General features: G+C 57.0%; 1 protein-coding gene across 27 annotated transcripts in view; it reads right to left on the bottom strand.

Moving 5' to 3' along the window:
* SYNGAP1 (synaptic Ras GTPase activating protein 1) overlaps nt 1-17,553 on the bottom strand; it is a 31,829-nt gene that overhangs the window by 8,680 nt on the left and 5,596 nt on the right. For 7 of the 27 annotated variants that reach the window (XR_011995824.1, XR_011995823.1, XR_011995835.1 and 4 more), the window contains exons 3-16: nt 17,286-17,391; nt 10,956-11,047; nt 10,401-10,522; nt 8,443-8,596; nt 8,119-8,217; nt 6,004-6,630; nt 5,714-5,858; nt 5,341-5,485; nt 3,591-3,827; nt 3,247-3,448; nt 2,860-3,038; nt 2,157-2,198; nt 685-1,759; nt 106-279 (exon numbers count right to left, since the gene is read on the bottom strand). Coding sequence is in view for 19 of the 27 variants with exons in the window: in XM_072729909.1 (XP_072586010.1) it covers nt 106-279; nt 685-1,759; nt 2,157-2,198; nt 2,860-3,038; nt 3,247-3,448; nt 3,591-3,827; nt 5,341-5,485; nt 5,714-5,858; nt 6,004-6,630; nt 8,119-8,217; nt 8,443-8,596; nt 10,401-10,522; nt 10,956-11,047; nt 17,286-17,391 (3,399 nt within the window). In the remaining 8 variants the exon portion in view is untranslated. Of the gene's footprint in view, nt 1-105; nt 280-684; nt 1,760-2,156; nt 2,199-2,859; nt 3,039-3,246; nt 3,449-3,590; nt 3,828-5,340; nt 5,486-5,713; nt 5,859-6,003; nt 6,631-8,118; nt 8,218-8,442; nt 8,597-10,400; nt 10,523-10,955; nt 11,048-11,168; nt 12,000-14,790; nt 14,876-14,945; nt 15,079-17,063; nt 17,142-17,285; nt 17,392-17,553 lie in introns of those variants that run through there. The other 20 variants (XR_011995836.1, XR_011995837.1, XM_072729925.1 and 17 more) reach the window with 11 other exon arrangements.

Raw genomic sequence — 17,553 nt, 5'->3', positions numbered from 1 at the left:
TTTGTCTCTTCTTTCCACTGTAACTACTTGACCCCTGGGTCCTTCCCTGAGAAGCATCTAGAGGTTGCCCCTGTGGGTAATGGGAAGATGAGGGGCCCAGCGTACCCTATCCAGCCGGCTCTCATCCATCGACTTAGAGTACTCCTTGAGCTTGTACTCTTCTCGCTCGATGTGGGCACTCTCGATGTCAGCTGACAGGTGAGGCATGTTAGAGACCCAGGCCACTGTCCGCTCAGAGGCTGGCATTGTGGGGTTCAGTGTGGATGGTGCCTGAGAATGCTGGGATGGGGCAAGGTGGAAGTGAAGAGAGAGGAAAGGTGGGAAAAGGTAGGGTGCATTTAGGAGAGAGCACTGCTAAAGGAGATGACCATTCCCATCTCATTCCCCTGCTCTAGTCTCAATCTCCTTGTGAATGCTATTTAATTACATATCATGTCTCCCCTCTGGAGAGGTGAGCTTCATGAGGGCAGGGTGTGTGTGGCACTCAGTGTCAAACCCACAGTGCCTAGAACAGGACATGGCACCTAGCAGGGACTCTGTATACAATTTCTTTAATGAATGAGAGGATGTGAGAAAAGTATGATTTCAGATGCCAGACTCTATTCTGCCCCCACTTCCACAAAGCCATTTCCTTCCACCCTCCCTGTTCCTCACCCATTTGGCCTTCTTCCCACCCTCACGTACCTGCTTGGTGATGGAGGGCTTGAGCCCCCCACCCCCTCCGCCACCGCTGCCCCCGCTGCCCCCAATGCTGCCCTCTTTGCTGAGGCTCTGTTGCCGTGGACGGGCAGGGCCATAACTTGGCTCCGGTGACTGCAACAGATTCCCACTGGATGGCCGGGGTTTCTGGGCAGCGCTGACTGTCAACTGCTGAGACTTGCCCCTCTGCAATGGAGGCGGTTGGCCTCCGCCACCCCCACCACTGCCCCCACCGCTGCTCCCACCTCCGGGCCCTGAGGGGGCAGGCCTCTGGGGACCAATGGTAATCTGGGGAGGGGACAGCATGTGCTGCAGGTTGTCCTGGAGTGAGAGCTGCCGACGGGTGAAGTCAGTGCCAGAGGGTCCAAACTCATCACTGTAGCTGTGGCTGTGAAGGATGGAAGCAGCGGGGGGCTTGGGGACCCCCGAGGAGAGGTCCTCGCTCTTGCTATAGCCATGAAACGGGGCAAAGGTGTCCCCGGGGGGCTCTCCACCTCGGTGGTGGTGATGATGGTGATGGTGGTGATGGGAGGAAGGTGGACCATGACCACCACCCCCTCCATGACCCCCTGGGGGGCCTGGCCCATCAGCAGCCATGTGGAAGAGAGGGTTCTGGAAGGAGAGAGGGATGCGCAGTTGCTGGGCAGGGACACCGTCCGTGGTGACACCCATCTGGCTGAGACGCATGCCAGCCGCTGTAATGGACGAGCCACTCCCCTGGGAGAGGCGTCCAGCAGGCGCAGGCCGCAGCCCCAAGGCCGCGGTCAGGGAAGCCTGGCTCGAGTGCAGCAGGTCCCCAACAGCCGCCAGGTTGGATACACTGCTGCTGTTGAGGCGACCACCGGGCCCATCACCCTGCAAATCCAGCATGGAGACACTCTTGTTGACGCTCAGCATCTTTTGCTCCGGCTCCGTGATATCTGAACTGCTTGTGCAGTATGCTGGCGAGGAACGGGCCAGGGGTGGACGGCTCACATAGAACAGGTCTTTACCCCCACCAGGGGGTGGTGGGGGTGGCTTTTCCTTGGTTGGGGAAGGGAGGCGAGCCATATCCATAGAGCTGCGGGAAGGGAAAGGGGCAGAGGAACAGGAGGTGAGGCCGACACTGCCGGCAATCGAGCCTGTTGTGGTCTGGCACAGGCCTTGGGGTGAGGAGTGGGACCCGCAGGGAAGGGTGGAGAGCTGGTGGTAGCAGCTCTAGAGAGGGCTGGAAGGGAGCACGGGAGGTGACACGTGGGAAGGAGGAAGGAAAGGCCCCTCTGGGAAGGGAGCAAGGCCTTGATCAAGGAGGGGAGGTGCAGGCACCAAGAAGAGGGATGAGGGGTGGGTCTGGGCAAGTATGGAGGAAATGAGGGTGCATGGAGGAGAAGAGGAGAGGAGGAGAGTGAAGGCCACTGGAGGGGGAGGGGGAGCAGACAGGAGAGGAGAGGGGGCCGGGGGAGGGGAGAGCCCCTCACCTGTTGAGGCCTCGAGCCATGAAGGACTGAAGGTCGATGGAGCTGGAGAGAGATGGGAAGAGGGGCAAGCACAGACAGAGAAGGAAGTGGGTGGAAGGTGTGGACGCATGGAAGGAGAGGTGGGAATGGTGGAATGGGGATGGCATTGTGGAGGGAGACTAGGCTGGAGGAACAAGTGGGGCGGTCAGCAGAACAAGCAGCAGCTGAGGCCACTGCATTGGAACAGATGTTGGGGCTTAGGAGGTCCTGCTAGGGTGTGTATGCTACTTCTCCATTGCTGGATCAGGACGGAGGCCTGTTCAGTTCTGGTGGGTGGCTGGGCCAGTGCTTATTTACCAACTAGTACAGAGATGGTTCAACGTTTTGTTACCACATGGCTGACCCCACGTGGCTGGCTGAACCTCGGCTCTGGGACAGGCACACAGGCAGAGGGACTGAGAGGAACCCCAGGCTCACAGCAAGCTGGAGCCAGAGGAGCCTCCGCACTCTTCCTGGGGCTCTGAGATTCTTGCTCTCTCTGGCCCTAATGGGCTCTCAGACTAACCGCTGACTCTACCTGTCTCCCCACCATTTTCTCTGAGAGCCTGCCTCTTTTTCCTTCCTCTTAAGCCCTAGAGAGATGCACGGGGGCCCAGGGAAGCGTATCCGGAAGAGAAAAGGAGAGGCCCTTAGGGCACAGGTGCAGGGAGCCCCAGGTACTCACCTGTTGAGGTCCCGCATCATGTAGCCCTGCATCTCTGCTGATGGGCCCCGCAGCACCACAGGCTGGGGCCGGGGCCGCTCACTCTGACGACTTGGCTGCCTTTGGATGTTGGGGTTCCTCAGAGCTGTGCTGATGTCGTTGAGGAGCCGGGGCAGTGGGCCCAGCTTCAGGAGGGCTTCCTGGAAGGGTGAGGCTGTTACCTGAGGGCTGAGCGCCCAGCTCGAAGAGAGCGCCAGAGGGAGTGGAGGAAGGGTGTCCAAGCTGGGGGAGCAGTGGAGACACATTTTGGGGACAGGGAGGAGAGAAAGCACTATGCAGGGAGTGGCCTCTCAGGCCATGGGAGCCTCTGGAGACATCTGGGGAAGGGGCAGGGGGGCATCTGCTGACCTTACTGAGCTGGGGCAGCACCTCCCAGAGTAGGGCGTGGAGTGTGGAGAGCTCTCGGCCCAAGTCGATGTAACCCTCAAAGCTACTGCTGTTAGTTAGCGTGTCTAGGTTGGAGATCTCGTACAGGAACTGCTGCATGGAACCCCACTCCAGCTCCAGAAACTCATTCATGAAGCCCAGAAAGTCCTCCTTTGAGGTAAACCTGGCCAAGGCATCCAGAAGGTAGAGGTGTTACACGCGCGCGCACAGGCCTCACACCCGCCTGTCTCAGGGTCTCTGGGGACTTGGGAGACCCTTCCTGCCACCTCCATCCCCACCCTACCCCCACCTGAGGCTTCCCTCACTTTGAAAAGTTGGCCAGGTTTTGGATGACCTTGGCGATGAGGGTTAGGGTTCGTGAGGTCTGCTCATCTGGGTACTCCTGCATAAGCCCAAAGAGACTGGGCGACATAATGGCTGGGCAGAGGAAGCGCAAGAAGAGCGAGGCGCTGATTAGCCTGTCAGCGATGTCCTCCCGGCCCCGCTCTGCGCAGCGCAGTCGCCAAGATGCAAACACCTCCTTCAGCTCCCTCGGGAACACGCTGAGGGGAAGGGAGGGGGAGACAGAGAGAGAGAGAAAGAAAGAGAGAGACCAGGACTGAGCCCCAGAGACCCTCAGCTTCCAGGGAACATGCTGAGGGGGGTGGTAGGAGGTGAGGGTGTGGAAACAGAGTGGGGGAGAGACAGGGAGGGGGGGTCTGCAGCAGGAAGACGGGAGGCTACTGGAAGAAGAGGCCTATGGCAGAGGGAACAGACAGATCAGGGAGAGAGAAATGGAGGGGGAGAGAAGGTGAGGGGAGAGAGACATGCAGGGGAGAGACGGAGGATGTATGAGAGAGACAAGGAGAGGAGGAGAAGAAAAACAGACACCAGGGAGAGACAGAGATGGGAGAGAGATGGAGGGTCACTTGAGGTACAGGGAGCTCGGACCCCCCAACTCTTCTGGATTCCAGGGCAATGGGGATGGAGGTGCCCCTGCATGACCCCCACTCCCTGCAGTGGCTCAGAGCTCACTCCCCCACCTCCCTGTTCCACTTGAGTGTCCCACTGACACCTTAAACTCTGACTCCGGTAGTGTAAAGCAGAGCTCACCATCGCCCCCACACCTCCAACTGGCTCCTCCTCCTGACTTCCCCAGTTCTGCCAATGAGGCCACAGGTCTCAAACACCAGCCTCCTGGCCTCTTGAGTCATCCCTGACTCCCCACAGACAAGCTCCCTTCTTCCCAGGCAGCTGCCAGCTCCAGCTGATCCTTTCCTCAGAGAGGCCTTCACAGTGGGCCCCTTTCTCCCTTCCCTGTCCCCGTCCTGATCCACACCTCATCCATCAACCATTACCTCCAAATAGCCTGGACTTTGCTCCCTCTACTCCAGTCATGCCCCACGCTCCACACCACTTAAGGATTAATCTTCTCAATCATGATACTTCTTGGCACAAGCACCACTAATGGCATTCCATGACCTACCGATGAACTCCATCTCCTTAGCCTGGCAGCTGAGAACTTCCAGATTCTAAGTTCAACCCCCTGTCCGGACCTCTTCTCTTGCCACTCTCCATTATGAGCTACATGCTCCATTAAACCTGAGCTAACTGCTGGCCCCCCGAAAGCTCCCAGGCCCCTTACCTTCACACACATGCCCATCCCATAGCCTTCTCCTAAAATGGCTTCTTTGTCCACCGTATCCACTTATCAGAACCCCACCCAGTCTTCAAAGCCCAGCCCCGGGGACATCTCCTCCGTGAAGCCTTCCCTGCTTATCTCAATCAAAGCTTGGCCTCCTCTGATCTTATGTTGCCTGGGGGAACCCTCACTTGGTGCTTAACACACACTAAAGTGTTCTGTGGCTTTCTGTGTATCCACTCTGACCCTATCCATTCTGGGCGAGGCCCTCTAAGGTAAGGGGCCAGGCCTCAGTCCTCTCTGTCTGCTCTACAGCCACCAGCACACCGCTTTGCCCATGACCAGTACTCAGTCTTTTTTGCGGATGGACAGATGAATGAACAGATGAACACATGACCCGGGCCCCAGCCCCCACCCAGCGTTCCCAGTCTCACCAGTGAGAGTTGACCACCTTGCACAGGGCCAACTCACAGCACATCCGCAGGTTGGCCTGGTGTTCTGCCAGGCTGGACGCTGTGCACTTGATGGGGTCCACCTCGCAATTCTCCTCGGACTCATACAGAGCACGGATGAATTCCCCTGGGGTGGGGGGGCACAACAGAGGGTGGTCACACTTGTCAAAGGCAGGGATGGGGGCTGCCTGGGTTGGGGAATCTCAGGATCCCAAGGTTGGAGGCTGGAGTCCGGGGACTCTAGGCTTAGAAGCATCAAGCTGAGGAAGGGTGACTTGGGGTCTGGAGTAGCCAGGTTTAGGGTTGGGATGTGCATCTGGTAGGTTTGGGAAGAAGACCTGAGAGTGGGCCATACCAATGGCATCCTTGAGGTATTTCTGACCAATCAGTCTCATGTACTCTTCTATGGCTTTAGTGGCGAGCGTGTTCTCGCGGAATATGAGGTGCTCCCGTTCCATGAACCGGTCCACCTCAGACATGGCCATGTCTGAAAGGAAGTCCTGAGGCCCGGGAAAATCCAAGGATCAGCCTCTGTATATCCTAAGCTCATTCTGAAGACAGAAGGGCCCTATCCCTACTATCCATCCCTTGCCCCAAGCAAGTGCCCACTCCCAGGCCACCTATTCCTGAGGGCACAGCACTCACCTTGGCCTTGCCTGTACTCTGAAGAATGTGAACCAGTGCACTGGCAACCTCCTCCTTGCCCTTGACGTTCAGGGCGGGCTCCAGGACTGCGCATAGCATCCGATAATGGTTGGTGACATACTCTGCAAACTCCTTATACAGCTCCATGGGCAGGATACTCATCGTCTGGTAACGCGCTTTCAGCCGCACAGCTGGGCAGCCTCCTTTGCCCTTGCCCCCTGAGCCGCTTCCCGAGCCTCCACCCCCTCCTGAGCCCCCCATACCCCCAGAGCCCCCGCTGCCTGTCGGCAGGGTGACGGGGTACCACTGCTCTGTGAAGTGGCGCCCAGCTAAAGTGGCCACGGGCACAGTCACCAGGCCAACATAGCCCGCCTTGTCCTTCTTGCGCTTTTTATCTGAGTCACGGTACAGATGTAGCCGCAGGGCACGGACAGCCGGCAGGTTGTTAAACTCGAAGTGCTCGCCCCAGAAGACGGTGTCCCCTGAGGCTGAGCGGGGCTTGGAGGTGGTGCGTGCATACAGCATGTCATCCAGGCAGAGCTCGCAGTAGTACCGCTTCTTGGGGGGCAGCTCCCGAGCCTCTATGATCCACAGCTTCAACACGTTGTCCACCCGGCGGCTGTTGTCCTGGGGTGGTGGGGTGGGAATGGCAGGTAAAGGGGAAGAGAGAGGAGACAGAGACACCAGAAGAGGAGAGACAGTTGGAAAATGAGACAGAGCCTCTAAGACAGCAATCATAAGACTGAGAAGATGTGTACCGCGTAGAATAGTGTACCCTTCTCCAAAATTCATGTCCACTCGGAACCTATGAATGTGACCTTCATTGACAAAAGGGTCCTTGCTGATCTACTCATGTTAAAATGTGTTCATACTGGATTAGAGTGGGCCCTAAATCCAATGCCTCGTATCTATGTGCAGAGGGAGATTTAGACACCGGACACACACACAGGCAGAAATTGGACCCATGCAGCTATAAGTCAAGGAGCTATCAAGAGGCAAGGAAGAAAAAAATGACCCAAAAAACCCCCGAAAAAGAGGCAGGGAAGGATTCTTCCTAGAGCTTCAGAGGGAGCAAGGTTCCACCAACACACTGATTTGGGACTTTTGGTCTTCTAAATCTTGGAAGAATAAAATTCTTTCATTGTAAGTGATCTTGTTTATAGTAATTTGTTACAGCAGCCCTAGAAAACTAATACAGATGGTAGCTCATACATCAGACAATAGAATCGGCACTGGGAAAAATTTCAAAAGCTAGAAGAATAAACCAAAGGTAATAAGGTGGAATTTAAAGAGCAGAATTGGGGGGTCCTCCCCAAAGACAACCAGAGATTGATTGCAAAAACAAAAAAGTGAGTTGTAAAAATACAGGATGGGTGAGGCTATATGCAGAGTTCGTGTGCAAGGGCCTGGGGCATACAGTGGACCACAAGGTCCTGGTGAAGCTCAGGATGCTGCTGCGTGAAGAGAGCATGGTGTTCCGACTCTGCATGGGTCAAACAGCATCCAGCCTCTTGGGTCTAGTTATAGACAATGAAAAACAAGGGATCCCCCAGAGAAGGGTCACCAGGGCTGTGAGCTTACTGCACCCTGGGATCCAAGAAGAGCTGGTGGAACTGGAAGCATTTCTCCTAGGAAATAGAAGCCTTGGGAAGAATGCAGACTCAGAATTTCTGAGCCAGAGGGACTTTAGAGATCATCTAATTCCCACATAAACCCAATTCCCACATAAACCCCATTCCCACCAGCTTTATGGAGAGGAAATTAAGGTCTGGAAGCTTGGCTAACTGACAACGGGAAGAGTCTCATGGAGACGTGGCAAGCAGGGGCACGGCATCCGGCTGTCAGGGTGCTGGTGGGGCACCGCTGCCTACATAGAAGACAGATCAACATTCTAGGTCTGTGACTTCTACAGTAGAGAAACAGACCATGAAGCAGAAAAAATGGTAAAGGAAATGAGCAGTTCAGAAAAGTGGGGGTCACCTCCTGGTCATCCAGGTCCCCTCCTCCCCAGGCCTCCCTTCCCTTTGGCTCACCTTGCCCCCTAGGCCCCCAGCTTCCCCTGTGGCTTGACCTTTGCCTTGCCCATGCTGTCTTTGTCTCCTTTACTCCCGATACCTTGTTGGGTTTTACTGCCCGCTGTAGATTCTCGATCCATTTGTCCCTTTCGGCTGCGGAACGACAGGCAAAACATTTTGTTCCTGAAGACGTTGTTACCTAGAGAGAGGTGGGGGGTTGAGATGGGGCTCTGGAGGGGAGGTGACTCCTAAGCATCTGAGACACCCCCCATCACCATGTCTTCCCCTCCCTGGCCTACCCTCCTCTCGCCCAGGCCTAGAGGTTTTCTATTTCCTCATCATCCCCACCTGTGCCACTTTCTCCAGGTCTCTGTGCCCTCATCCTCCATCACTCCTGCCCTCCCCAGCCCACTAGACCCAGTACCTCAAAACAGAATTCCTGGCCCAGGATAGAGCTATGCACTGGCTTGATAATGGAATCTTCATCCAAGTTGAGCTCCAAGGCCTCGGCCGCACTGCTAGGGCTCAGCAAGGACTCATGCGAGTGTGACTCCTTGAAGCTCTGCATCAGCCGGGCCCTGGCGGGGAAGGGTCAGGCCACAGGGTCAGGGCCTCACTCTTCTTACACACTCAGGGGCCAGCTCTAGGATGGAGACCTGGGGAAAGAGCCCCGTGAATCCCCTTCCCCCACGGGGACACAGATGAAAAGAACATTGGCCTATCCTTAAGGAAGGACAGGAGGAAAGTGAGAGAAGTCAGGATGCTTTAAGAGACCCCTACCCCCAATTCACACCTGTGGGGGTACTGGGGACACCTGGAAATATCTCAACCCCAAAATGAGCTATGAGACAAAAAAAAAAAAAGAACAGGTGAGCCTGGTACACTTCCAGGTAGGACTTCTAGCTGAAACCAGAGTCTCAATATAAGGGAAAAAAAGTGGACCTCAAGAACCAGAAGTACAAAGAAGATGTCTCTTTGGGCCTGGCACACAGCTAGCATCTAAGAAACATTTAATGATTCCAAAAAGAATGCATGAAGAGGATAAGGTTGAGCAAAATCAGCAGAAAGAGGGAAAGTAAGTTACAAGAAATAGAAGAAAGCTATGGGCAGAGAAGTGAGAAGGAAGAACTAGGAAATGGGGCCTGGGGAAGAGGAGGAGGTAGGGCAGAAGGGAGCAGGTGGAGGCAAAGCCACGTGCAGAAAGACAGGATGGGAGAAGATGAGGAGGAGCAGGTGGAAAGATGGGCGTGGGAACGGGGTGGGGGGGGGCAGAAACTGCCCTCCCCCCCCACAGCAGAAGGTACAGAGGGCTGAGGGATGGAGGACATGGGCCACACAATACAGAGGGATGGGATAGTGAGCGGCTGGGAGATGGCTAGGGGAGGAAGAGTGGAGAGCAGTGGGAAAGCGGGAGGGGGAGCTCGGGTGTGGGAGCCTCCATGAAGCTATTTATAGCAGCCCCGTCATCTTGGGCTCCTTTGCCGTCAGCGAGACGCTCCCCCAGCCCCCCCACCCCCCCACCCCCGCCCCCGCGGCCAGGAATACCATGCCCTCACCCCACACCCCCCCCCCCCCCACCAGGCTCAAATCCAGCTCTGGTGACACGGGAGGGGGGTAGGGGAAGGTGTGACTCACCTATCCCAACCTTCCTACCTGCCCAATCCTGGGGGCGGGCAGACATGGGGGAAAAGGAAGGACAAGGTTCTCCCTGGGGAGTGACTGGGTGAGGGAGAAACCCAAAGAGGACCCAAGAAGCAGACAACAGAAGCAATATCAGATCTCCTGCACCGCTGGCCTCGGCCTTGGAGACAGTACTCTCTGACAGTACCCTCCGGAATTCTCTGAGGGCTTCTTCCTCATTCTCTAGTCTGTGATTAACCCTAGAGCTTCCCCTGGCCACTCTATCAACCTGTACACTTGTGCCAGCCTCCCCTTCCCTCCTCCATAGGCACCTGCCAGCCTCATCCCCACTTCAACCTGCTGCCATTCCCTCACACCCTGCTCCCTAGCTCACAGTGCTCCCTCTCCTATCAACCCACTGCCCCCTTCTCTGGATCCCTTCAATGTTCCTCCTGGGCTCCACTACTTCTCTGTCCAGTAGAGCTCCCTGAATCCTGGGCTGGAACCCATCCTTCTGTTGTCTGGAAGAGGCCCTCCTTGGCCTCACCTTCATTCCCCATCCTGCCTCTCTGCTTGTCCTCTCCCTGCACCCTGCCTTTCTCCTGCTACTGCCTCTTCTCCATTCTGTCTCCTGCCCCAAAACATCCCTCATCCAATCTGAGGCCTTTGCTCTCTGAGCCCGGACAAGCCCCTGCCCTCCAGTCTCACCCAAGAGCCCCTGTACTGTATCCAACTCATCCTCCCCGGCTCTAATCCCTGTACCTGTCATGGTCAGCACTTCGGAAGCGAGGCAGGATCTGGCGAAAGCTGCTGGTCCGGTCAAGTTTGGGTTGTGACTTCGTGCGTTTGATGGAGCTTTTTAACCTCCGGCTCAGGAAGCCTTGCTGGGGTGGGGGTGAAATGGGGATAGGGGTGGGTTGGGGAAGGGTCAGTTCTATGTACTCCCCCCTCAGCTGGTAAAGAGTCCCTGGATTAAAGTGGGAGAGGGTGAAGGGGAGTCTCTAGAGGTGAGGAAACGGAGATGGGAGACCTGCTACCAATTTGTCTTCCTTTGCTCCCAAAGGGTACAAGCTGTGTGTGTGCGCGCGCGCGCGCGCGCGCGTGCACACACACACCAGCCTGGAGAAGGTGGGAGGGCTGGTCTGAAAAGCAGGGGGACAGAGCCAAGGAGGGGGAAACCAAAGAGATGGGAAGAGGCAAGTGCGCGCACTCTCACTCTCTCTCCCTGCAGCCCCCTTTCTTAGAATGCTGGGCTCCAGCTGGGGCTGGAGGGGAGGGGGCGCAGCTGGGCCACATCTGGCAAGCGCCTTCACTCACCGAGGGCCGGAAGGGCGCAGCGGGGGCGGCCTCCATGCTGTACTGCTTCCCCCCTGGGACGCTCTTCCTCCTCGAGCGACCCAAGTGGTATTCTGGAGGGGGGCAAAGAGCCAGAAGGGAGGTTGGCAGGGGTCGCTGTCAGCCCAGGTGACCACCACTGACCCCAGCCCATTCGCCCACCTCCCTCTACCCCTCAGCTCCAGCCTCACCTACCCCCCGGAAAGCAGCAGGAAGAGCAGCGGCGGCTGAGAGGCTGGCGGCGGGAAGGAGGGGGTAAAGAACCCGAGCCGGAGCCCCCCGAAGGGGATGGGGTGGGAGGCCTTAGGCCCATGACTGGGACTGGCAGTCAGCAGAAGGGCATGGCTGAGGGGGTCAGTAAAACCTCAGTGGTAAAAGGACACTAAAGATCCACAGAAGCTAGGTCCTTGGTGCCCACCCCCCCAGGAAGGGGCTAGCTGGGGGGGAGAGTTGGGTTAAAAGTCATTGACCTGAGGCAGGCTTTCCCCTCCCCTCAGCTGGGCACATCTTCCACCAGCTCCCCCATCCTGGAACCCCTGTCTGTCTGGAGGGCCAGGGCTGCCTCCCATGACCCCCTCCCTGGTCTGGAGGGGGGAAGTCTTAGAAAGGACCTGTGAGGAGTGGCAGGGGAAGAAGCCTGGGGACAGGAAATTCAGGGAAGGGGCAGATGGGGGGAGGGGGGAAGAAGGGGCCGGTCCACGTGCACTGCAGTGGCAGGGCCTCAGAAGGGAAGGGGGGTTGGGAGGAAAAGAAAAGAATGCAGGGGAGTGGGGGAGTGGGCAGAGCGTTGGGGGGGGGGGGTGAGCAGTGGAGGTTCAGGGGACTCCCAAGTAAGGGTGGGGAGAGGAAGAGGAGGAGGGGAGGAGAATGCGGATGAAGCTCAGCCTGCCAGGAGTATGGAAGGGTGGCAGCTTGAGGAGGCAAGCTGAAGCTCTGCTGCCAGGGAATTTAGAGGGGCCAAGGGGCTAGAGGAGAATGAAAGTGGGGGCATGCCAAGCTCCGGCTCTAGCTCCAGAATGGCTGCCCAGGCCTGGGCTCCCCCCTCAGCCCCACAGTCACCACTGCAGCCAATGGGGGGGCAGGTGCTGCATCAGGGGCGGGACTACCATCTCCAAGGCAACAAGAAGCTACAGGCTGGGGGGGGGGGGGACCGGAAGAGCTGCCTGTTAACTCTCTAGGTTCCAGAATTAGGCAGGACCACAGCTACATTTTCACTGTCTACTTCCAGAATTGCAAATCACCAGCAACTTGCCCTAGAATCAGTCTCCAGCTTCCCTTTGCCTCTAAAGCCCAGGTGTTAGAAGGTCCGCACACAATAACGTGGACCCTATGACGCAGGAACCCTTGCAACCCTTGGGAACAGTGTGTAGAGAGCACAGAAACACACACTGAACTGTGGGGGTACGTGTATATAACCACAATACAAAAAATAGAGATCTAGGTGCTTATGAGACATACAGACAACTGTGAGCAGGGGAGTGCCACAGATCCACATTCTGAGACCTTGAGGCCCACATACCCCCACGGGATATGCTTAGACATATGTGAACACTGCAACAGGGGAGTACACATTTGGACCCAGACACCTGCTGGTGTGGACATGTGGCCCCAGTCCCTTGGGCAATCATGTGGGCAGCACATTACAGAAATGGACACCTAACCCTCACACACAGACACAGACACACACACACACACACATGCACGACAAGCCAGTTTAATCTCTAAGCTACATGCTTGAATATACCATGATCCCAATCACAGCAAGGTATCCTGGTACCCCAAAAGCACAAACACCCTTCATTCACATGAAAAGTATGACCATATCCACTCCGTCATGAGCCCTTCTTCTCCCTCAGCCCTTCTCTGACTCTGACGCCTGCACCCATGTTTGCTCTCCCAAGAAGGAAAAAATGAGTAAATGCATCAATTACCCTTCTAGGACACACTAAACAATGCATCTAAGGGGTTAGCAAATCTTTTTCTTAGTTTCTGCCTTTCTCAGGTATGGCTGCCTCACCCCCATTCCAAAGAACCAAACTCAGCCACTTCTCTCATATGCAAGCTCCCCTAATAAGGGCACAGAGACAAACTTCAAATCCACTAAAATTTTGCTTTGGAACTAAAGAATGGACAGAAAGAGAACAAATTTGCTAACTGGTTTACTTGGTTCTTGGAAGTAACATAACCTTACATGTTACCAGGAACTAAGATCCAGGAGCTCACACATAAGTCACAGGTACATGGAGGCCACATACACATATGGTTACAAAGACTTTCACTAGCACGAGAAAGAAAGAAGAGGATGACAGAAATACAGGACATTCTGTTATTGATGCTGCATTCAGTGACATGTACAGAAACACAGCACAAACCCATGTATACCTACAAGCAAACCTGGTAAGTGTACACTGTGATCCTATCCCTGCACAATGTATACACACATGCACACACATAACAGCCACCTACACACACCCGTAACACAGGCATTGTGCACACACCCACACATGTACACACCCTGTGTACACACACAATTGCACTCTCACACACACAGCAAGGGCTTGGACTCCCACCTCTCCAACCTGTCTAATCTTGCCATCACCCACAGAAATCTCCCCCTGCCCTCCAATCCGCCAAATCCCTAACCTTTCCTTCAGCCTTTCTTCCTTGTCATACCCAGCTGGCAGCTCTTGAGGAGAGCCAAGGAGGGAGGCTGCCAGAGCAGGATGAGGAACAGAGTTGGACAGAGCAGAGAAACAGGGGGGTGGGGGGGCAAAACTCTGTGCTGAGGACAGGAAACTCTAATGTCAGTCCCTGTGGTGACAGGCCTCACCATGAGCCAGCCTCTATGCCTGAGTGGCTATCCCTCATCCAACTAAGCCTGATCTTATACAATCTATACCAGCCAGTGCCCTCTCATCTTGCCCCTTTTCTTCTCTCAAGAGATAGCTTATGAACAGGCCTCTCTGCTCTCCCCACGCCACCTCCCCAGCTCCCAGACCCCTTCTCTCTCCATTTCCATCCAGTTCCCCATCTTAAGCTCTCTTCTCCTCAATTTGGCTTAAATATCTCCTACATTCCCATTCTCCAGCTAGTCCTTCTATCCTAGCCAAGCCTCCCTCATTCCTCATCACCTCCTTTCTCCCCACTTTTCTACTTTCTCCCTGCTCCTTTCCTTTTCAGCTTTTCTTTCCCCTCTCCCAGACAGATGAGGGGCTCACACCTGCCCAGCCCAAAGGTATTCCACACATAGTAGGATTCCAAGAAACCCACTCACACACATTCACTCCCTTCCCCCACTCGCACACCACCCACATCCAGACACGCCCTGGACACCCGTGCTGGGATTGACACAGATACCCAGGCCAATGATGAAACACATGCAAAGACACACAGCTGCCACCAGGGACAGAGAAAATCCTGTTCATGCAGCCACACATCCCTACACACAGGAGACTGACTGGAGATGAGCCCTAGGCAGGGACATGCAAGCTCAGGGTCAGAGGTGACATGTATCAGTATGGCCAGTGGCCCGCCCAGCAGCCTCCTCGGCAGGCACCAGACAGAGGCACGATGAAACAGGACAAGCTTGCACACGGCTGACTGCACATGTGTGCATGAGGAACTGGGCCCCGGTACACATGGCATTGACACACGGGGGACAGGAGCATGGACACGAACACATATACGGACACACGGGCTGCCGTCTCCACCATAGGGCTCCGAGACCACCCCACACCGGCCTCCCCCGCGTGCTCGAGACCCCGGCCCCCCGAGGCCGGTCCCCGACCCCCCACCTCCTCTGTCCCCCTCCAGTTACCATAACTCCCCCCACTCGGAAGATGCAGCGAGAACATGCGGAGGGAGCAGCTGCCGCCGCCGCCGCCGCCGCGGCTTCCCCCCCCTCCCCGCGCCCACGCACACGCGCGCCCCCGCCCCCACGCGCGCTCCTCGTCCGCCCGGCCCCGCCCTTACCTCGCACCGCCCCCTGGGGGGGGTCGGGGGTGTCCCCGGTGGGGGAGGGGCCCCGCCCCTGCGCGGGGGAGGGGCGGGGTGCGGCGGGAGAGGGGGCGGCGCGGCCCGGCTCGCGCCGCCCGGCGCGTTGGGGGCGGCGGCGGGGCCCGGGGCGGCCCGGGAGGCCGCGCGGTGACGGCCGCGGGAACGGCTCCCTCCGCCGCCGCTCCCGCCGCTGCCGCCGTTGCCCGGGCCCCGCCGCCGTTGCTAGGAGACCGCTGCTGCCGTGGCCGCCTCTGTCACGAGCCCCGTCGCCCGGAGACAGCGCGAGAGAGACGCGGGAGGGGGGCGAGGGGACCCCCAAAACCAACCGGGTCTCCCACCATCCCCTCCCGAGCAGGACCCCCCACCAAAACAGCGGAGGGAACTAGGGGCGGCGGCTCCACCCAGCAGAGGAGGAGCCCTGGATTCCAATGCCCCTCAAAGGTCCGGCGACCTCTCCTGGGCTCCAGCGTCCACAGCCTCAGCACACACCTTCGCGGACCCAGGCCCCCAAGCCCCTAAAGATCCCTCTGTCCCCTGCATAGCCTCCATGCCCTTTACACGTTCTATGTCCCCCTGAAAACCCCCAATGTTCACCAGCCATCAGCCAGCCGTCAACTCTTTCACCAAGCCCTCCCCCCAACTATGTTTACTCCAGGACCCTCTTCCAACCCCTATTGAACCCCCAACACAGCAACCTCCACACACCATCCCCAACTCCGGACACATATGGGTGCCCCCACCCAAAACACACAGGAGACCCATAGAGACCCCACACCCTTGAGGACTCAGGATAAGGAGAAAGATGGGGATTAGTGGGCAGAGTGGTATCAACCACCTGATAACATGATAAACATGCTCCATGAGCATGTGACCATTCTGGCCTGGACACACAGGTAGGCACATGTGCACACACACAAATCTTTCCCAGACATGGACATGACTCACACACACACACACACACACACACACAGATGTGACAGACATCACACACATTCTCTGTACACACCACTACCACCACCACCACCACCACCACCACCACCACCACCACCACCACCACCCTGGTTTTGCTTCACAGAAATGTGCTATCTGCACACCCCCATGGTCAGAGGTTTCCATGACAATGACACACATCCCTGCCCACCCACCCACCCACCCAAGGTCCCAGAGCTGGCCCCCAAGGGCAATGAGACCTGGGCCTATCAGAAGAGGGCTATATATAGGGAGCTAAGGGATGGAGACAGGCCACTGGATCTCTTGGAAGAAGAGAAACTGGGAGACTGGATTCCTGAGGGGAGGGGTTGCTGGTGGAAGAAAGGGGTCACCAGGGGTTGGGGGAATAGAGGAACTGGATCCCTAGTCCTGGAAGGGAAATGCAGTGGTAAATGGCAGTGACAAGGGGGTTTCTGGGGGCTGAGGGCATCTCTCTGCACCTTGGCTGCAGATCTCTGTTCTCTGCCTTCATCTCCCCTCACTGTTCCCATGGAAACCTTTTAAGCGAACTTCTCAGGAAGACAAAAATCTTTTTTTAAATGACTAAAGAGGGGGGTAGAAGGGGGGGCAGAAAGAGGGAGGGAGGGGAAGAGACAGATGGAGAGAGGGAGAGAGTTGGAGAGACAGACTGAGCAGATAGCTCCACAGACAGACAGAAAGGAGATGATGGGGGGTCTGATGAAGTTCCACCGGGACCAGGAGGGGTCGGAAAGAGGAAATCAAAAGGGGTGGGGAAAATAAGAGAAATTGGGGAGGAAAGAGAAAGGGGGGGAATAGGACTGCAGAAAATAGAAGCAGCTGAAGAGAAGAGGGAAAAGGGGGCAAGAAAAGAGGGAGGGCCCACAGGCCAGAAGGTCTGGCTGGAAGAGGAATTGGGAGCGTGGGGGTTGGGCAAAGGTCTGAGGGGGAGGGGGAGGGCAGGAACTAGGTCATTCTCTCCACGATCCCAGACCAAGGGCTGGGAGGGGCAGGGGCAGGAAAGCTGGGACGGGAAGCTAAAGATCTAAGGAGACTATTTTTATAAGCACCGGGAAAACAGGCAAACTTCACTGCTGGAGAGGAAAAAGGGAGCGAAACAGAGCAAAGACCACTGGGGCCTCTCACCCACAACCCCGGTCCCGCTCCAGATCCCCGAAGAGGGCGCCTTCTCCTTCCAGGCTCCCACTCGCGGGATGAGAGACTGTGTCTCCTCCTCCTCCTCCTCCTCCTCCCACCCCTAGACAGCTCTCTTTTTCCCCGACCCCCACCCCTCCCCTGCAGCCCCGTCCACCTCCAGCCCCGTCCCCGCGACTGTCCAGGGCACGAGAGCCTGCTCGGCCGCCGTACCATGCTCGCCGTGGGGCCGCCCCTCCACTGGCACGGAGACCGTGCGTCTCAGCAGTTTGTTGCGACTGGACTCGCTCCTCCGGTCCCGGATCAGAAGGGGGTGTATCTACGGGATGCGGGGGTGTGTCAGACCTCACCGGCCCCGGCCGGCCCTCGCCTCTCCCTTTCCCACCGAGAAATGGAAACCTCCCTTTCCTCACCCCCGGGGCCTGCCCACCTTTGGCCCCGGCCCCTGCACACTCTCCAAGTGTCTCGGGATGAGTCGGTT

This window comes from Vulpes vulpes, chromosome 1 (assembly GCF_048418805.1).
Source record: "Vulpes vulpes isolate BD-2025 chromosome 1, VulVul3, whole genome shotgun sequence".
NCBI classification, from domain to species: domain Eukaryota; kingdom Metazoa; phylum Chordata; class Mammalia; order Carnivora; family Canidae; genus Vulpes; species Vulpes vulpes.
Note: the sequence above shows the minus strand (reverse complement) of the source record. Positions and strands in the feature narration are given on the sequence as shown.